Source organism: Oncorhynchus kisutch, linkage group LG14 (assembly GCF_002021735.2).
Source record: "Oncorhynchus kisutch isolate 150728-3 linkage group LG14, Okis_V2, whole genome shotgun sequence".
In the NCBI taxonomy this organism is placed as follows: domain Eukaryota; kingdom Metazoa; phylum Chordata; class Actinopteri; order Salmoniformes; family Salmonidae; genus Oncorhynchus; species Oncorhynchus kisutch.
The window spans coordinates 89278405-89297228 of NC_034187.2; the positions used below are offsets into that span (position 1 = coordinate 89278405).

Sequence of the window (18824 nt, forward strand, 5' to 3'; positions counted from 1 at the left end):
GCCTGCGGCTATGGAACCCTGACCTGTTCACCGGACGTGCTACCTGTCCCAGACCTGCTGTTTTCAACTCTCTAGAGACAGCACGAGCGGTAGAGATACTGAATGATCGGCTATGAAAAGCCAACTGACATTTACTCATGAGGTGCTGACCTGTTGCGCCCTCGACATCCACTGTGATTACTATTATTTGACCATGCTGGTCATCTATGAACATTTGAACATCTTGGCCATGTTCTGTTATAACCTCCACCCCGCACAGCCAGAAGAGGACTGGCCACCCCTCATAGCCTGGTTCCTCTCCAGGTGTCTTTCTAGGGAGTTTTTCCTAGCCACCGTGCTTCTACACCTGCATTGCTTGCTGTTTGGGGTTTTAGGCTGGGTTTCTGTACAGCACTTTGATATATCAGCTGATGTAAGGGCTATATAAATAAATTTGATGATTTGATGAGGTGATGGCGGTGGATGAATGGCATGACAATGGGCCTCAGGATCTCGTCACGGTATCTCTGTGCCTTCAAATTGCCATCGATAAAATGCAATTGTGATCGTTGTCCATAGCTTATGCCTGCCCACAACATACCCCACAACCACCACTCTGTTCACAACGTTGACATCAGTAAACTGCTCGCCCACGCGATGCAGTACTGACAATTTATCCCCCAAAAATGACGGAGGTGGCTTATGGTAGAGAAATGAACAATACACTCTCTGGCAACAGCTCTGGTAGACATTCCTGCAGTCTGCTTGCCAATTGCAAGCGCTCTCAAAACTTGAGACATCTGTGGCATTGTGTTGTGACAAAACAGCACATTTTAGTGGCAAAAAAGATCCAAGCACAAGGTGCACCTGTGTAATGATCATGCTGTTAAATCATCTTCTTGATATGCCACACCTGTCAGTTGGATGGATTATCTTGGCAAAGGAGACATGCTCACTAACAGGGATGTAAACACATTTGTGCATAACATTTTAGAGAAATAAGATTTTTGTGCGTATAGAAAATTTCTGGGATTTTTTATTTCAACTCATGAAACATGGAACCAAAACTTTACATGTTGTGTTTACATTTTTGTTCAGCTTAGTTCCTATTGGGAGAAAACAGTCTGTCCATTCAGGTCACATCATCTCCATTAGGTTTTCAGATCTAGTTCCTAGAAAAGGAGTCTGTCCACTCAGATCATGTGAATTCATTGCTCTTTCGTTCTCATTAAGACAGTCTTTGGTCGTGGACAAAGCGCCACAGCTTTCCGTAACTGGGTTATGTAGAGTATTACATCCTGATAATATCAAACAAACACCACGGGGTTCCCATCGATCCCCTCTACCGTCCCCCCGGCTGGCTGCCTCTACCATAGTGGAGTGTTCCAACAGCTATTTCCCTGGAGCATTGTGGTAAGACTATTTTACTTTCCATTTCATCCACCAACTAGCTGTAAAAACTATATTTTTTGCTATTAAAAAATATATATTCACAGCAATTTAGATGGTACAATGATTCCCAACAATATGTTCTCACATAAACAGGAATTGAGGAAAGAGTGTAGAACTGTAGTAACCAGGAAAGTGTATAGAACTGTGGTAACCAGGAAAGAGTGTAGAACTGTGGTGACCAGGAAAGAGTGTAGAACTGTGGTAACCAGGAAAGAGTGTAGAACTGTGGTAACCAGGAAAGAGTGTAGAACTGTGGTAACCAGGAAAGAGTGTAGAACTGTAGTAACCAGGAAAGTGTATAGAACTGTGGTAACCAGGAAAGAGTGTAGAACTGTGGTAACCAGGAAAGAGTGTAGAACTGTGGTAACCAGGAAAGAGTGTAGAACTGTGGTAACCAGGAAAGAGTGTAGAACTGTGGTAACCAGGAAAGAGTGTAGAACTGTGGTAACCAGGAAAGAGTGTAGAACTGTGGTAACCAGGAAAGAGTGTAGAACTGTGGTAACCAGGAAAGAGTGTAGAACTGTAGTAACCAGGAAAGAGTGATTGGGCGCTTTACCCAGTCTGCCATTGTTGGTCGTGCTTGAGGAGATGACCACGCCTCTTAGTAACGCCGATGGGAGAGGGTGCAGTTTTCCCATCTTGACAACAGAAGCCAGTCTGGCGGTTGTTGTCAATCAAACATTTTGTTGGTTGTGTAAAACACTATCATTCCACTATTACTGCAGATATATTCTGGACATTTTCTGAAATTACAATGCAGAAAGTCTACAAGTAAGTTTAATATTATTTTCCATTACTGCTGGTAATTTCCCCAAGAGCCTGATAACAGTAGCAGAGCTAGGAGAAACCCAGCTAGTATTTATCAGTCAAAGGACGCTTTAAAAAGGGGAGAAACATCTTTAGGAAAATTATACTTTGGGATGTGAGGCTACCTACAGGTTCATAATTAACAGAGAGATGTGAGGCTACCTACAGGTTCATCATTAACAGAGAGATGTGAGGCTACCTACTGGTTCATCATTAACAGAGATGTGAGGCTACCTACAGGTTCATCATTAACAGAGATGTGAGGCTACCTACAGGTTCATAATTAACAGAGATGTGAGGCTACCTACAGGTTCATAATTAACAGAGATGTGAGGCTACCTACAGGTTCATAATTAACAGAGATGTGAGGCTACCTACAGGTTCATAATTAACAGAGAGATGTGAGGCTACCTACAGGTTCATAATTAACAGAGAGATGTGAGGCTACCTACAGGTTCATAATTAACAGAGAGATGTGAGGCTACCTACAGGTTCATAATTAACAGAGAGATGTGAGGCTACCTACAGGTTCATAATTAACAGAGAGATGTGAGGCTACCTACAGGTTCATAATTAACAGAGAGATGTGAGGCTACCTACAGGTTCATAATTAACAGAGAGATGTGAGGCTACCTACAGGTTCATAATTAACAGAGAGATGTGAGGCTACCTACAGGTTCATAATTAACAGAGATGTGAGGCTACCTACAGGTTCATAATTAACAGAGATGTGAGGCTACCTACAGGTTCATAATTAACAGAGATGTGAGGCTACCTACAGGTTCATAATTAACAGAGATGTGAGGCTACCTACAGGTTCATAATTAACAGAGATGTGAGGCTACCTACAGGTTCATAATTAACAGAGATGTGAGGCTACCTACAGGTTCATAATTAACAGAGATGTGAGGCTACCTACAGGTTCATAATTAACAGAGAGATCTGAGACTACCTACAGGTTCATAATTAACAGAGAGATGTGAGGCTACTTACAGGTTCATCATTAACAGAGAGATGTGAGGCTACCTACAGGTTCATCATTAACAGAGAGATGTGAGGCTACCTACAGGTTCATAATTAACAGAGAGATGTGAGGCTACCTACAGGTTCATCATTAACAGAGAGATGTGAGGCTACCTACAGGTTCATCATTAACAGAGAGATGTGAGGCTACCTACAGGTTCATCATTAACAGAGAGATGTGAGGCTACCTACAGGTTCATCATTAACAGAGAGATGTGAGGCTACCTACAGGTTCATCATTAACAGAGAGATGTGAGGCTACCTACAGGTTCATCATTAACAGATGGGGAGGCTAATAATTGTTACATTAGTCCAGAGCAATGGGAAAATAGTGTGGACTGGAGTCATCCTGACTACTGGGGTGGTGATGAGAAAATTGACATTTAGGAGCACAGGTTGAATTAAATTCCAGAGAGCTGTCAGGTCTCTCCTCTCCCTTGGTCAGGTCTTAAAAGAAAGCACCATGCCTTCTATAAGGTCCTCAGCAGTTCTGCTGCCAGAGTGCTGATCTAGCATCAGTTCTGCTGCCAGAGTGCTGATCTAGCATCAGTTCTGCTGCCAGAGTGCTGATCTAGCATCAGTTCTGCTGCCAGAGTGCTGATCTAGCATCAGTTCTGCTGCCAGAGTGCTGATCTAGCATCAGTTCTGCTGCCAGAGTGCTGATCTAGCATCAGTTCTGCTGCCAGAGTGCTGATCTAGCATCAGTTCTGCCTTTTAGATCATAAGGAATAAGATTACATGGAAAGTGGACCTTAGTCTAGATCAGCACTCTGGAATGTGAGACGCTGTATGAACACAGGCACCAGGTCAGAATGTGTTCCTCAGGTCAGGCTCTTCAGAAGTTCTGCTGTCTGCGTTTCTTGGCGTCCATTGCGTCGAGGATGGGTTGTCTCTTGGCGGTGTAGCGCTGGCGCAGCTCCTCGATCTCTCTCTCCATCATGGGGTCCAGAGCCGTCAGACGCAGCTGCAGCTCCTCAAAGTCAAGGTTCTTCAGCTGCTTAGACAGAGAACACGCGCACACACACACACACACACACACACACACACACACACACACACACACACACACACACACACACACACACACACACACACAGAGGGAGAGAAGCAACTTTAGAACACGGCAAAGCCTAAACCACTGCGTCAGAGAGGAAGTAAAGACCAAGGGACGGAAAGAGATGCGGTCACATGACTACTGATCCCAGAGATGCTAGTAAATTACTATAGGGATTCTAGATGTAATTCCACAGACGGTTCTACAGTCTTGGTCAAAAGTTTTGAGAATTACACAAATATTAATTTTCTAAGTCTGCTGCCTCAGTTTGTATGATGGCAGTTTGCATATACTCCAAAATGTTATGAAGAGTGATCACATGAATTGCAATTAATTGCAAAGTCCCTCTTTGCCATGCAAATGAACTGAATCCCCAAAAAACATATGTAGTTCTATGGATGGTTCTATATGTAGTTCCATGGATGGTTCTATATGTAGTTCTATGGATGGTTCTATATGTAGTTCCATGGATGGTTCTATATGTAGTTCTATGGATGGTTCTATATGTAGTTCTATGGATGGTTCTATATGTAGTTCTATGGATGGTTCTATATGTAGTTCCATGGATGGTTCTATATGTAGTTCTATGGATGGTTCTATATGTAGTTCTATGGATGGTTCTATATGTAGTTCTATGGGTGGTTCTATATGTAGTTCCATGGGTGGTTCTATATGTAGTTCCATGGGTGGTTCTATATGTAGTTCCATGGGTGGTTCTATATGTAGTTCTATGGATGGTTCTATATGTAGTTCTATGGATGGTTCTATATGTAGTTCTATGGATGGTTCTATATGTAGTTCTATGGATGGTTCTATATGTAGTTCTATATGTAGTTCTATGGGTGGTTCTATATGTAGTTCTATATGTAGTTCTATGGATGGTTCTATATGTAGTTCTATGGATGGTTCTATATGTAGTTCTATGGATGGTTCTATATGTAGTTCTATGGATGGTTCTATATGTAGTTCTATGGATGGTTCTATATGTAGTTCTATGGGTGGTTCTATATGTAGTTCTATATGTAGTTCTATGGATGGTTCTATACGTAGTTCCATGGATGGTTCTATATGTAGTTCTATGGATGGTTCTATATGTAGTTCTATGGGTGGTTCTATATGTAGTTCTATATGTAGTTCTATATGTAGTTCTATGGATGGTTCTATACGTAGTTCCATGGATGGTTCTATATGTAGTTCCATGGATGGTTCTATATGTAGTTCTATGGGTGGTTCTATATGTAGTTCTATATGTAGTTCTATATGTAGTTCTATATGTAGTTCTATATGTAGTTCTATGGGTGGTTCTATATGTAGTTCTATGGATGGTTCTATATGTAGTTCTATGGGTGGTTCTATATGTAGTTCTATATGTAGTTCTATGGATGGTTCTATACGTAGTTCCATGGATGGTTCTATATGTAGTTCCATGGATGGTTCTATATGTAGTTCTATGGGTGGTTCTATATGTAGTTCTATATGTAGTTATATGGATGGTTCTATATGTAGTTATATGGGTGGTTCTATATGTAGTTCTATATGTAGTTCTATATGTAGTTCTATGGATGGTTCTATACGTAGTTCCATGGATGGTTCTATATGTAGTTCTATGGGTGGTTCTATATGTAGTTCTATATGTAGTTCTATATGTAGTTCTATATGTAGTTCTATATGTAGTTCTATGGATGGTTCTATATGTAGTTCCATGGATGGTTCTATATGTAGTTCTATGGGTGGTTCTATATGTAGTTCTATATGTAGTTATATGGATGGTTCTATATGTAGTTCTATATGTAGTTCTATATGTAGTTCTATATGTAGTTATATGGATGGTTCTATATGTAGTTCTATGGATGGTTCTATACGTAGTTCCATGGATGGTTCTATATGTAGTTCCATGGATGGTTCTATATGTAGTTCTATGGATGGTTCTATACGTAGTTCCATGGATGGTTCTATATGTAGTTCCATGGATGGTTCTATATGTAGTTCTATGGGTGGTTCTATATGTAGTTCTATATGTAGTTATATGGATGGTTCTATATGTAGTTCTATATGTAGTTATATGGATGGTTCTATATGTAGTTATATGGGTGGTTCTATATGTAGTTCTATATGTAGTTCTATACGTAGTTCTATGGATGGTTCTATACGTAGTTCTATGGATGGTTCTATACGTAGTTCTATGGATGGTTCTATATGTAGTTCTATATGTAGTTCTATGGATGGTTCTATACGTAGTTCTATGGATGGTTCTATACGTAGTTCTATGGATGGTTCTATACGTAGTTCTATGGATGGTTCTATATGTAGTTCTATGGATGGTTCTATATGTAGTTCTATGGATGGTTCTATATGTAGTTCTATGGATGGTTCTATATGTAGTTCTATGGGTGGTTCTATATGTAGTTCTATGGGTGGTTCTATATGTAGTTCTATGGGTGGTTCTATACGTAGTTCCATGGGTGGTTCTATATGTAGTTCTATGGATGGTTCTATATGTAGTTCTATGGATGGTTCTATATGTAGTTCTATGGATGGTTCTATATGTAGTTCTATGGGTGGTTCTATACGTAGTTCTATGGATGGTTCTATATGTAGTTCCATGGGTGGTTCTATATGTAGTTATATGGATGGTTCTATACGTAGTTCTATGGATGGTTATATACGTAGTTCTATGGATGGTTCTATACGTAGTTCTATGGGTGGTTCTATACGTAGTTCCATGGGTGGTTCTATACGTAGTTCCATGGGTGGTTCTATATGTAGTTCCATGGGTGGTTCTATATGTAGTTCCATGGGTGGTTCTATATGTAGTTCCATGGGTGGTTCTATATGTAGTTCCATGGATGGTTCTATATGTAGTTCCATGGATGGTTCTATATGTAGTTCCATGGATGGTTCTATATGTAGTTCTATGGGTGGTTCTATATGTAGTTCTATGGATGGTTCTATACGTAGTTCTATGGGTGGTTCTATACGTAGTTCTATGGGTGGTTCTATACGTAGTTCTATGGATGGTTCTATACGTAGTTCTATGGATGGTTCTATACGTAGTTCTATGGATGGTTCTATACGTAGTTCTATGGATGGTTCTATACGTAGTTCTATGGATGGTTCTATACGTAGTTCTATGGATGGTTCTATACGTAGTTCTATGGATGGTTCTATACGTAGTTCTATGGATGGTTCTATACGTAGTTCTATGGATGGTTCTATACGTAGTTCTATGGATGGTTCTATATGTAGCTCTATGGATGGTTCTATATGTAGCTCTATGGATGGTTCTATATGTAGCTCTGTGGGTGGTTCTATATGTAGTTCTATGGATGGTTCTATATGTAGCTCTATGGGTGGTTCTATATGTAGTTCTATGGATGGTTCTATATGTAGTTCTATGGGTGGTTCTATATGTAGTTCAATGGGTGGTTCTATGGGTGGTTCTATATGTAGTTCTATGGGTGGTTCTATATGTAGTTCTATGGGTGGTTCTATATGTAGTTCCATGGATGGTTCTATATGTAGTTCTATGGATGGTTCTATATGTAGTTCTATGGGTGGTTCTATATGTAGTTCTATGGGTGGTTCTATATGTAGTTCTATGGGTGGTTCTATATGTAGTTCTATGGGTGGTTCTATATGTAGTTCCATGGATGGTTCTATATGTAGTTCTATGGATGGTTCTATATGTAGTTCTATGGGTGGTTCTATACGTAGTTCTATGGATGGTTCTATACGTAGTTCTATGGATGGTTCTATACGTAGTTCTATGGATGGTTCTATACGTAGTTATATGGATGGTTCTATACGTAGTTCTATGGATGGTTCTATACGTAGTTCTATGGATGGTTCTATACGTAGTTCTATGGATGGTTCTATACGTAGTTCTATGGATGGTTCTATACGTAGTTCTATGGATGGTTCTATACGTAGTTCTATGGATGGTTCTATACGTAGTTCTATGGATGGTTCTATATGTGGTCGTATATGTAGCTCTATGGGTGTTTCTATAAGTAGCTCTATGGGTGGTTCTATATGTAGTTCTATGGATGGTTCTATATGTAGCTCTATGGGTGGTTCTATATGTAGCTCTATGGGTGGTTCTATATGTAGTTCTATGGATGGTTCTATATGTAGTTCAATGGATGGTTCTATGGGTGGTTCTATATGTAGTTCTATGGGTGGTTCTATATGTAGTTCTATGGGTGGTTCTATATGTAGTTCAATGTGTGGTTCTATATGTAGTTCAATGGATGGTTCTATGGGTGGTTCTATGGGTGGTTCTATATGTAGTTCTATGGGTGGTTCTATATGTAGTTCTATGGGTGGTTCTATATGTAGTTCTATGGGTGGTTCTATATGTAGTTCAATGGGTGGTTCTATATGTAGTTCAATGGATGGTTCTATGGGTGGTTCTATATGTAGTTCAATGGATGGTTCTATGGGTGGTTCTATATGTAGTTCTATGGGTGGTTCTATATGTAGTTCTATATGTAGTTCTATGGATGGTTCTATATGTAGTTCTATGGATGGTTCTATATGTAGTTCTATATGTAGTTCTATGGGTGGTTCTATATGTAGTTCAATGGATGGTTCTATGGGTGGTTCTATATGTAGTTCTATGGGTGGTTCTATGGGTGGTTCTATATGTAGTTCTATGGGTGGTTCTATGGATGGTTCTATATGTAGTTCAATGGATGGTTCTATGGGTGGTTCTATATGTAGTTCAATGGATGGTTCTATGGGTGGTTCTATATGTAGTTCAATGGATGGTTCTATGGGTGGTTCTATATGTAGTTCTATATGTAGTTCTATGGATGGTTCTATATGTAGTTCTATGGGTGGTTCTATATGTAGTTCAATGGGTGTTTCTATATGTTGTTCTATGGATGGTTCTATACGTAGTTCCATGGATGGTTCTATACGTAGTTCTATGGATGGTTCTATATGTAGTTCCATGGGTGGTTCTATACGTAGTTCTATGGATGGTTCTATATGTAGTTCTATGGGTGGTTCTATATGTAGTTCAATGGGTGGTTCTATATGTAGTTCAATGGATGGTTCTATATGTAGTTCCATGGAAGGGCGATGAGGGGTAACTCACAAAGTCAAAGTCTCCGTCCTGAGGAACCTTCCAGTTGTCAGGGAAGACGTTCTTAGCCTGGCTGATGTGATAGCCTGGTTCCTGCTGCCGGTTATGGTTATAGCTCTCCTGTTGGACCTTAGAGTCCTGCTTGTCAAAGTAGTCCATGAAGGAGGGTCTCAGGGCCTGCTGGGAGGTGGGGTGTCCTGTGCAGAGAAGAAACATCATCTACTTTACTATATAAAGTATTCACACCCCTTGACTTATTCCAAATGTTGTTACCGCCTGAATTCCAAAAGGAATACATTGATTTCCCCCACCCACCTACACAAAGTTATTGAAAATGAAAAACAGTCATATTTCATGTACATAAGTATTCACACCCCCTAGTCAATACTTTGTAGAAGCACCTTTGATTGAACTAAAAGCTGTAATCTCCACCAATCAAATGTAAAAAAGGGCTTTATAAATACTGGGAAAAACTCCCTAGAACGACAGTTCTTGGGTGTGTCTGAATTTTTTCTGATTTTTTCTCTCCTATTCTTCCTTGCCCATTTCCTCTTTCCACATATTTTCAATGGGATTCAAGTCTGGGTTTTGGCTGGGCCAAGTCATTCCCATGTTGCTTTGGCTGTATGCTTGGGGTCACTGTCCTGTTGGAATGTTCATCTTCGCCTGGGCTTTGGTCGTTTGCATTCTGAATGCTGAAAAGCATTCCCATAGCATGATGCTTCAACCACCATGCTTCATGGTAAGAATGGTGTTAGACAGGTGATGAGCTGTGCCTGGTTTGCTCCAGACATCGTGCTTTGCATTCAGGCCAAAGAGTTCCATTTTTGTCTCATCAGACCACAGAAACTTTTGCGCCGTCTTTCACCTGACTTGATGCAAACTCCTGGCCTGGCCACTGTCCCATAAAGACCAGATGGGTGAAGCGCTGTAGCGACAGTTGTCCTTCTGGCAGGCAGAGTACTCTGGAGGCTGGGTCCCAGGGCAGAGTACTGGAGGCTGGGCCCCAGGGCAGAGTACTGGAGGCTGGGCCCCAGGGCAGAGTACTGGAGGCTGGGCCCCAGGGCAGAGTCCGGGTAGTTTTATATTGTCTCCACTTCCCAGTGATTGAGCCCACTGCGCTCTTTTAATTGTGTTGAAAGTTTCCATCTCGGAGATCTAGACAGTTCCTTGGAATGTCAACTGTGGGACCTTATATAGACAAGTGTGTGCCTTTCCAAATCATGTCCAATCAATTGAATTTACCACAGGTGGACTCCAATCAAGTTGTAGAAACAACTCAAGGATGATCAATGGAAACAGGATGCACCTGAGCTCAATTTACAGTCTCATAGCAAAAGGTCTGAATACTTGTTATATCATGTGTCAGAGCCTACGGTCCTGTACTGAACAGCTCATTATAATCAATTAAATAATCACAATATGTTAGTGACAGCCTACGGTACTATCCTGACAAGCTCTACTCACTCCTCATTGAGCCTTCATCGTTGTCCTCCTCCTCCTCATCACTGTTGATGACCATGGTTCCCAGGTCTGCCTCTAACATGGTACTGCCATGCTCGATCATGGTCTGAGCTCCGTCACTCATGGTGCTGGTAGCTCTCATGGTGCCAGCCCCCTCTGACCCAGACTTCACCATGGTGTGGGAGTCCACTTCCACCTCCTCTTCCTGGACACAGAGAGAGAGGATGGTCAGGTCAATCAAACTATCTTATAAAGCTCTTTTTAGCAGTTGGACTGGTTACTGACTTCATTCATAGAGGGTCTTCAGAAAGTATTCACACCCCTCAACCTTTTTCCACATTTTGTTGTGTAACAGACAGAATTTAAAATGGATTAAATTGAGATTTTGTTTCATTGGCCTACACACTATACCCCGTAATGTCAAAGTGGAATTGTGTTTTTAGAAAATGTTCCTAATTACTTGAGTCAACAAGTACTCAACCTCTTTGTTATAGCAAAATAAGTTCAGGAGTAAACATGTGCTGAACAAGTCACATCAGTCTGTGTGCAATAATAGTGTTTAATATGATTTTTGAATGACTACCTCATCTATGTACCCAACACATACAATTATCTGTAAGGCCCCTCTGTTGAGCAGTGAATTTCAAACACAGATTAAACCACAACGACCAGGGAGGTTTTACAATGTCTCACAAAGGGCACCTATTGGTAGATGGGTACAAATTAAAAACAGACATTGAATATCCCTTCGAGCATGGTGAAGTTATTAATTACACTTTGGATGGTGTATCAATACACCCAGTCACTACAAAGATACAGGCATCCTTTCTTAACTCAGTTGCCGGAGAGGAAGGAAACCGCTCAGGGATTTCACCACGAGGCCAATGGTGACTTTAAAACAGTTACAGAGTTTAATGGCTGTGACAGGAGAAAACAACAACATTGTAGTTACTCCACAATACTAACCTAAATGACAGAGCGAAAATAAGGAAACCTGTACAGAATAAAAATATTCCAAAACATCTTGTTTGCAACAAGGCACTGACAAAGCAAAAACAACATGAAACACCGCTCATCCCCAGAGCATGATGCTGCCACACCATGCTTCACTGTAGGGATGGTATTGGTCAGGTGATGAGCGGTGCCTGGTTTCCTCCAGACGTGACGTGTGGCATTCAGGCCAAAGAGTTCAATCTTGGTTTCATCAGACCAGAGAATCTTGTTTCTCAAAGTCAGAATCATTCAGGTGCCTTTTAGTGACGAGTGAATTCTGTCTGGCCACTCTACCATAAAGACCTGGTTGGTGGAGTGTTGCAGAGATGGTTGTCCTTCTGGAAGGTTTTCCCATCTCCACAGAGGAACTCTAGAGCTCAGTCAGAGTGACCATCGGGTTCTTGTTCACCTCCCTGACCAAGGCCCTTCTGGCCAAACTGAGCAATCGGGGGAATTCTAGGAAGAGAACATTTTATTTAAGAATGATGGAGGCCACTGTGTTCATGGGAAGTTGTTGGTACCCTTCCCCAGATCTGTGCCTCGACATAATCCTGTTTAGGAGCTCTACGGACAATTCCTTCGACCTCATGGCTTGGTTGGTTGGTTGTTGCTCCGACAGGCACTGCCAACTGTGGGACCTTATATAGACAGGTGTGTGTCTTTCCAAATCATGTCCAATCAATTGAATTTACCACAGGTGGACTCTAATCAGGTGGACTCCGGACGCTTTATCTCTACAGGACCTCCACCAGCCAACCAGTAGTAACATTAACATGATGCTTTATCTGGACATGGTTCTACAGGATCTCCACCAGCCGAAGTAGTAACATTAACATGATGCTTTATCTGGACATGGTTCTACAGGACCTCCACCAGCCAACCAGTAGTAACATTAACATGATGCTTTATCTGGACGTGGTTCTCCAGGACCTCCACCAGCCAACCAGTAGTAACATTAACATGATGCTTTATCTGGACGTGGTTCTCCAGGACCTCCACCAGCCAACCAGTAGTAACATTAACATGATGCTTTATCTGGACGTGGTTCTCCAGGACCTCCACCAGCCAACCAGTAGTAACATTAACATGATGCTTTATCTGGACGTGGTTCTCCAGGACCTCCACCAGCCGAAGATAAGTAGTAACATTAACATGATGCCTTCTAATTGTAGTCGTAATATACAGGAGAACGATTGCCTTCCGGCAAGGATAGCCATCCCGCAATCCCAGATTCAGACCCAATCGTTAGGGTAATTTAAGTGTAGGAAAGGATGAAACAGTATCTGTGCCACCAGTAAGTACAGCTAGTAATGTTAGTATAAATCCCCTGGCACGGTCCCCGCAGCCGGACAACTTTCTCACGGTTTCTGGAAGGAAATGCTGTAGGAATGCTCAACCGGTGTCGCTCATTCAGCCGACAGAAACGTTCAACCAGTTCTCCCCATTAAGCAACGAGTCGGAGTCTGAAGCCGAGCCTTCTCTGGTCTCTACTCCTTCCGTTATGGGGTCTGAGACGCCGAAGCCTCCCACCATTAGCTCTGACTAATTGAAAACCCTAGTCATTGGCGACTCCATTACCCGTAGTTATAGACTTAAAACAAATCATCCAGCGATCATACACTGTTTACCAAGGGGCAGGGCTACCGACGTTAAGGCTAATCTGAAGATGGTGCTGGCTAAAGCTAAAACTGGTGAGTGTAGAGAGTATAGGGATATTGTTATCCACGTCGGCACCAACAATGTTCGGATGAAACAGTCAGAGATCATCAAGCGCAACATAGCTTCAGCGTGTAAATCAGCTAGAAAGGTGTGTCGGCATCGAGTAATTGTCTCTGGCCCCCTCCCAGTTAGGGGGAGTGATGAGCTCTACAGCAGAGTCTCACAACTCAATCGCTGGTTGAAAACTGTTTTCTGCCCCTCCCAAAAGATAGAATTTGTAGATAATTGGCCCTCTTTCTGGGACTCACCCACAAACAGGACCAAGCCTGGCCTGTTGAGGAGTGACGGACTCCATCCTAGCTGGAGGGGTGCTCTGATCTTATCTACGAACATAGACAGGGCTCTAACTCCTCTAGCTCCACAATGAAATAGGGTGCAGGCCAGGCAGCAGGCTGTTAGCCAGTCTGCTAGCTTAGTGGAGTCTGTCACTAGCACAGTCAGTGTAGTCAGCTCAGCTATCCCCACTGAGACCGTGTCTGTGCCTCGATCTAGGTTGGGCAAAATCAAATCAAATGTTATTGGTCACATACAGATAGCTAGCAGACGTTTACAGACAGTTAGCAGATGTTAATGCGAGTGTAGCGAAATGCTTGTGCTTCTAGTTCCGACAGGTTGTCCCTAGAATTTCTAAACAAACAGCTGGAGGCAGGGCTTTCTCCTATAGAGCTCCATTTCTATGGAATGGTCTGCCTACCCATGTGAGAGACGCAGACTCGGTCTCAACCTTTAAGTCTTTATTGAAGACTCATCTCTTCAGTAGGTCATATGATTGAGTGTAGTCTGGCCCAGGAGTGTGAAGGTGAACGGAAAGGCTCTGGAGCAACGAACCGCCCTTGCTGTCTCTGCCTGGCCGGTTCCCCTCTTTCCACTGGGATTCTCTGCCTCTAACCCTATTACAGGGGCTGAGTCACTGGCTTACTGGTGCTCTTTCATTCCGTCCCTAGGAGGGGTGCGTCACTTGAGTGGGTTGAGTCACTGACGTGAATTTCCTGTCTGGGTTGGCGCACCCCCTTGGGTTGTGCCGTGGAGGAGATCTAGGTGGGCTATACTCGGCCTTGTCTCAGGATGGTAAGTTGGTGGTTGAAGATATCCCTCTAGTGGTGTGGGGGCTGTGCTTTGGCAAAGTGGGTGGGGTTATAGCCTTCCTGTTTGGCCCCGTCCGTGGGTGTCCTCGGATGGGGCCACAGTGTCTCCTGACCCCTCCCAGCCTCCAGTATTTATGCTGCAATAGTTTGTGTCAGGGGGCTAGGGTCAGTCTGTTATATCTGGAGTATTTCTCCTGTCTTATCCGGTGTCCTGTGTGAATTTAAGTATTCTCTCTCTAATTCTGTCTTTCTCTCTCAGAGGACCTGAGCCCTAGGACCATGCCTCAGGACTACCTGGCATGATGACTCCTTGCTGTCCCCAGTCCACCTGGCCGTGCTGCTGCTCCAGTTTCAACTGTTCTGGATGCGACTATGGAACCCTGACCTGTTCACCGGATGTGCTACCTGTCCCAGACCTGCTGTTTTCAACTCTCTAGAGACAGCAGGAGTGGTAGAGATACTCTTAATGATCGGCTATGAAAAGCCAACTGACATTTACTCCTGAGGTGCTGGCCTGTTGCACCCTCGACAACTACTGTGATTAATATTATTATTTGACCCTGCTGGTCATTTATGAACATTTGAACATCTTGGCCATTTATTTATTTATTTACCTTTATTTAACCAGGTAGGCAAGTTGAGAACAAGTTCTCATTTACAATTGCGACCTGGCCAAGATAAAGCAAAGCAGTTCGACAGATACAACGACACAGAGTTACACATGGAGTAAAACAGACATACAGTCAATAATACAGTATAAACAAGTCTATATACAATGTGAGCAAATGAGGTGGGAAGGGAGGTAAAGGCAAAAAGGCCATGGTGGCAAAGTAAATACAATATAGCAAGTAAAACACTGGAATGGTAGTTTTGCAATGGAAGAATGTGCAAAATAGAAATAAAAATAATGGGGTGCAAATGAGCAAAATAAATAAATAAATAAAATGAAATACAGTTGGGAAAGAGGTAGTTGTTTGGGCTAAATTATAGGTGGGCTATGTACAGGTGCAGTAATCTGTGAGCTGCTCTGACAGTTGGTGCTTAAAGCTAGGGAGGGAGATAAGTGTTTCCAGTTTCAGAGATTTTTGTAGTTCGTTCCAGTCATTGGCAGCAGAGAACTGGAAGGAGAGGCGGCCAAAGAAAGAATTGGTTCTGGGGTGACTAGAGAGATATACCTGCTGGAGCGTGTGCCACAGGTGGGAGATGCTATGGTGACCAGCGAGCTGAGATAAGGGGGGACTTTGCCTAGCAGGGTCTTGTAGATGACATGGACCCAGTGGGTTTGGCGACGAGTATGAAGCGAGGGCCAGCCAACGAGAGCGTACAGGTTGCAATGGTGGGTAGTATATGGGGCTTTGGTGACAAAACGGATTGCACTGTGATAGACTGCATCCAATTTGTTGAGTAGGGTATTGGAGGCTATTTTGTAAATGACATCGCCAAAGTCGAGGATTGGTAGGATGGTCAGTTTTACAAGGGTATGTTTGGCAGCATGAGTGAAGGATGCTTTGTTGCGAAATAGGAAGCCAATTCTAGATTTAACTTTGGATTGGAGATGTTTGATATGGGTCTGGAAGGAGAGTTTACAGTCTAACCAGACACCTAAGTATTTGTAGTTGTCCACGTATTCTAAGTCAGAGCCGTCCAGAGTAGTGATGTTGGACAGGCGGGTAGGTGCAGGTAGCGATCGGTTGAAGAGCATGCATTTAGTTTTACTTGTATTTAAGAGCAATTGGAGGCCACGGAAGGAGAGTTGTATGGCATTGAAGCTTGCCAGGAGGGTTGTTAACACAGTGTCCAAAGAAGGGCCGGAAGTATACAGAATGGTGTCGTCTGCGTAGAGGTGGATCAGGGACTCACCAGCAGCAAGAGCGACCTCATTGATGTATACAGAGAAGAGAGTCGGTCCAAGAATTGAACCCTGTGGCACCCCCATAGAGACTGCCAGAGGTCTGGACAGCAGACCCTCCGATTTGACAGACTGAACTCTATCAGAGAAGTAGTTGGTGAACCAGGCGAGGCAATCATTTGAGAAACCAAGGCTGTCGAGTCTGCCGATGAGGATGTGGTGATTGACAGAGTCGAAAGCCTTGGCCAGATCAATGAATACGGCTGCACAGTAATGTTTCTTATCGATGGCGGTTAAGATATCGTTTAGGACCTTGAGCGTGGCTGAGGTGCACCCACGACCAGCTCTGAAACCAGATTGCATAGCAGAGAAGGTATGGTGAGATTCGAAATGGTCGGTAATCTGTTTGTTGACTTGGCTTTCGAAGACCTTAGAAAGGCACGGTAGGATAGATATAGGTCTGTAGCAGTTTGGGTCAAGAGTATCCCCCCCTTTGAAGAGGGGGATGACCGCAGCTGCTTTCCAATCTTTGGGAATCTCAGACGACACGAAAGAGAGGTTGAACAGGCTGGTAATAGGGGTGGCAACAATTTCTGCAGATCATTTTAGAAAGAAAGGGTCCAGATTGTCTAGCCCGGCTGATTTGTAGGGGTCCAGATTTTGCAGCTCTTTCAGAACATCAGCTGAATGGATTTGGGAGAAGGAGAAATGGGGAAGGCTTGGGCGAGTTGCTGTTGGGGGTGCAGTGCAGTTGTCCGGGGTAGGAGTAGCCAGGTGGAAAGCATGGCCAGCCGTAGAAAAATGCTTATTGAAATTCTCAATTATGGTGGATTTATCAGTGGTGACAGTGTTTCCTATCTTCAGTGCAGTGGGCAGCTGGGAGGAGGTGTTCTTATTCTCCATGGACTTTACAGTGTCCCAGAACTTTTTTGAGTTAGTGTTGCAGGAAGCAAATTTCTGCTTGAAAAAGCTAGCCTTGGCTTTTCTAACTGCCTGTGTATAATGGTTTCTAGCTTCCCTGAACAGCTGCATATCACGGGGGCTGTTCGATGCTAATGCAGAACGCCATAGGATGTTTTTGTGTTGGTTAAGGGCAGTCAGGTCTGGGGAGAACCAAGGGCTATATCTGTTCCTGGTTCTAAATTTCTTGAATGGGGCATGTTTATTTAAGATGGTTAGGAAGGCATTAAAAAAAAATATCCAGGCATCCTCTACTGACGGGATGAGATCAATATCCTTCCAGGATACCCCGGCCAGGTCGATTAGAAAGGCCTGCTCGCAGAAGTGTTTCAGGGAGCGTTTTACAGTGATGAGTGGAGGTCGTTTGACCGCTGACCCATTACGGATGCAGGCAATGAGGCAGTGATCGCTGAGATCTTGGTTGAAGACAGCAGAGGTATATTTAGAGGGCAAGTTGGTTAGGATGATATCTATAAGGGTGCCCGTGTTTAAGGCTTTGGGGAGGTACCTGGTAGGTTCATTGATAATTTGTGTGAGATTGAGGGCATCAAGTTTAGATTTTAGGATGGCTGGGGTGTTAAGCATGTTCCAGTTTAGGTCGCCTAGCAGCACGAACTCTGAAGATAGATGGGGGGCAATCAGTTCACATATGGTGGTCTATAGCAGGCGGCAACGGTGAGAGACTTGTTTTTAGAGAGGTGGATTTTTAAAAGTAGAAGTTCAAATTGTTTGGGTACAGACCTGGATAGTAGGACAGAACTCTGCAGGCTATCTTTGCAGTAGATTGCAACACCGCCCCCTTGGCAGTTCTATCTTGTCTGAAAATGTTGTAGTTTGGAATTAAAATTTCGGAATTTTTGGTGGTCTTCCTAAGCCAGGATTCAGACACAGCTAGAACATCCGGGTTGGCAGAGTGTGCTAAAGCAGTGAATAGAACAAACTTAGGGAGGAGGCTTCTAATGTTAACATGCATGAAACCAAGGCTATTACGGTTACAGAAGTCGTCAAAAGAGAGCGCCTGGGGAATAGGAGTGGAGCTAGGCACTGCAGGGCCTGGATTCACCTCTACATCGCCAGAGGAACATAGGAGGAGTAGAATAAGGGTACAGCTAAAAGCTATGAGAATTGGTCGTCTAGAACGTCTGGAACATAGAGTAAAAGGAGGTTTCTGGGGGCGATAAAATAGCATCAAGGTATAATGTACAGACAAAGGTATGGTAGGATGTGAATACAGTGGAGGTAAACCTAGGTATTGAGTGATGAAGAGAGAGATATTGTCTCTAGAAACATCATTGAAACCAGGAGATGTCATTGCATGTGTGGGTGGTGGAACTAATAGGTTGGATAAGG

The 18824-nt window shown here is 43.0% G+C and overlaps 1 protein-coding gene across 2 annotated transcripts in view; it reads right to left on the bottom strand.

The window, feature by feature from the left end:
• Positions 1–997: 997 nt before the first annotated feature.
• The window catches only part of stk3 (serine/threonine kinase 3 (STE20 homolog, yeast)), a 30433-nt gene continuing 12606 nt past the window's right edge, over positions 998–18824 (bottom strand). Inside the window, exons 9-11 of one of the 2 annotated variants that reach the window (XM_031789162.1) lie at positions 10872–11073; positions 9417–9601; positions 998–4255 (exon numbers count right to left, since the gene is read on the bottom strand). In XM_031789162.1, the coding sequence (XP_031645022.1) occupies positions 4097–4255; positions 9417–9601; positions 10872–11073 (546 nt within the window). In that variant the 3' untranslated portion in view covers positions 998–4096. Of the gene's footprint in view, positions 4259–9416; positions 9602–10871; positions 11074–18824 lie in introns of both variants that reach the window. The other variant, XM_031789161.1, reaches the window with a different exon arrangement.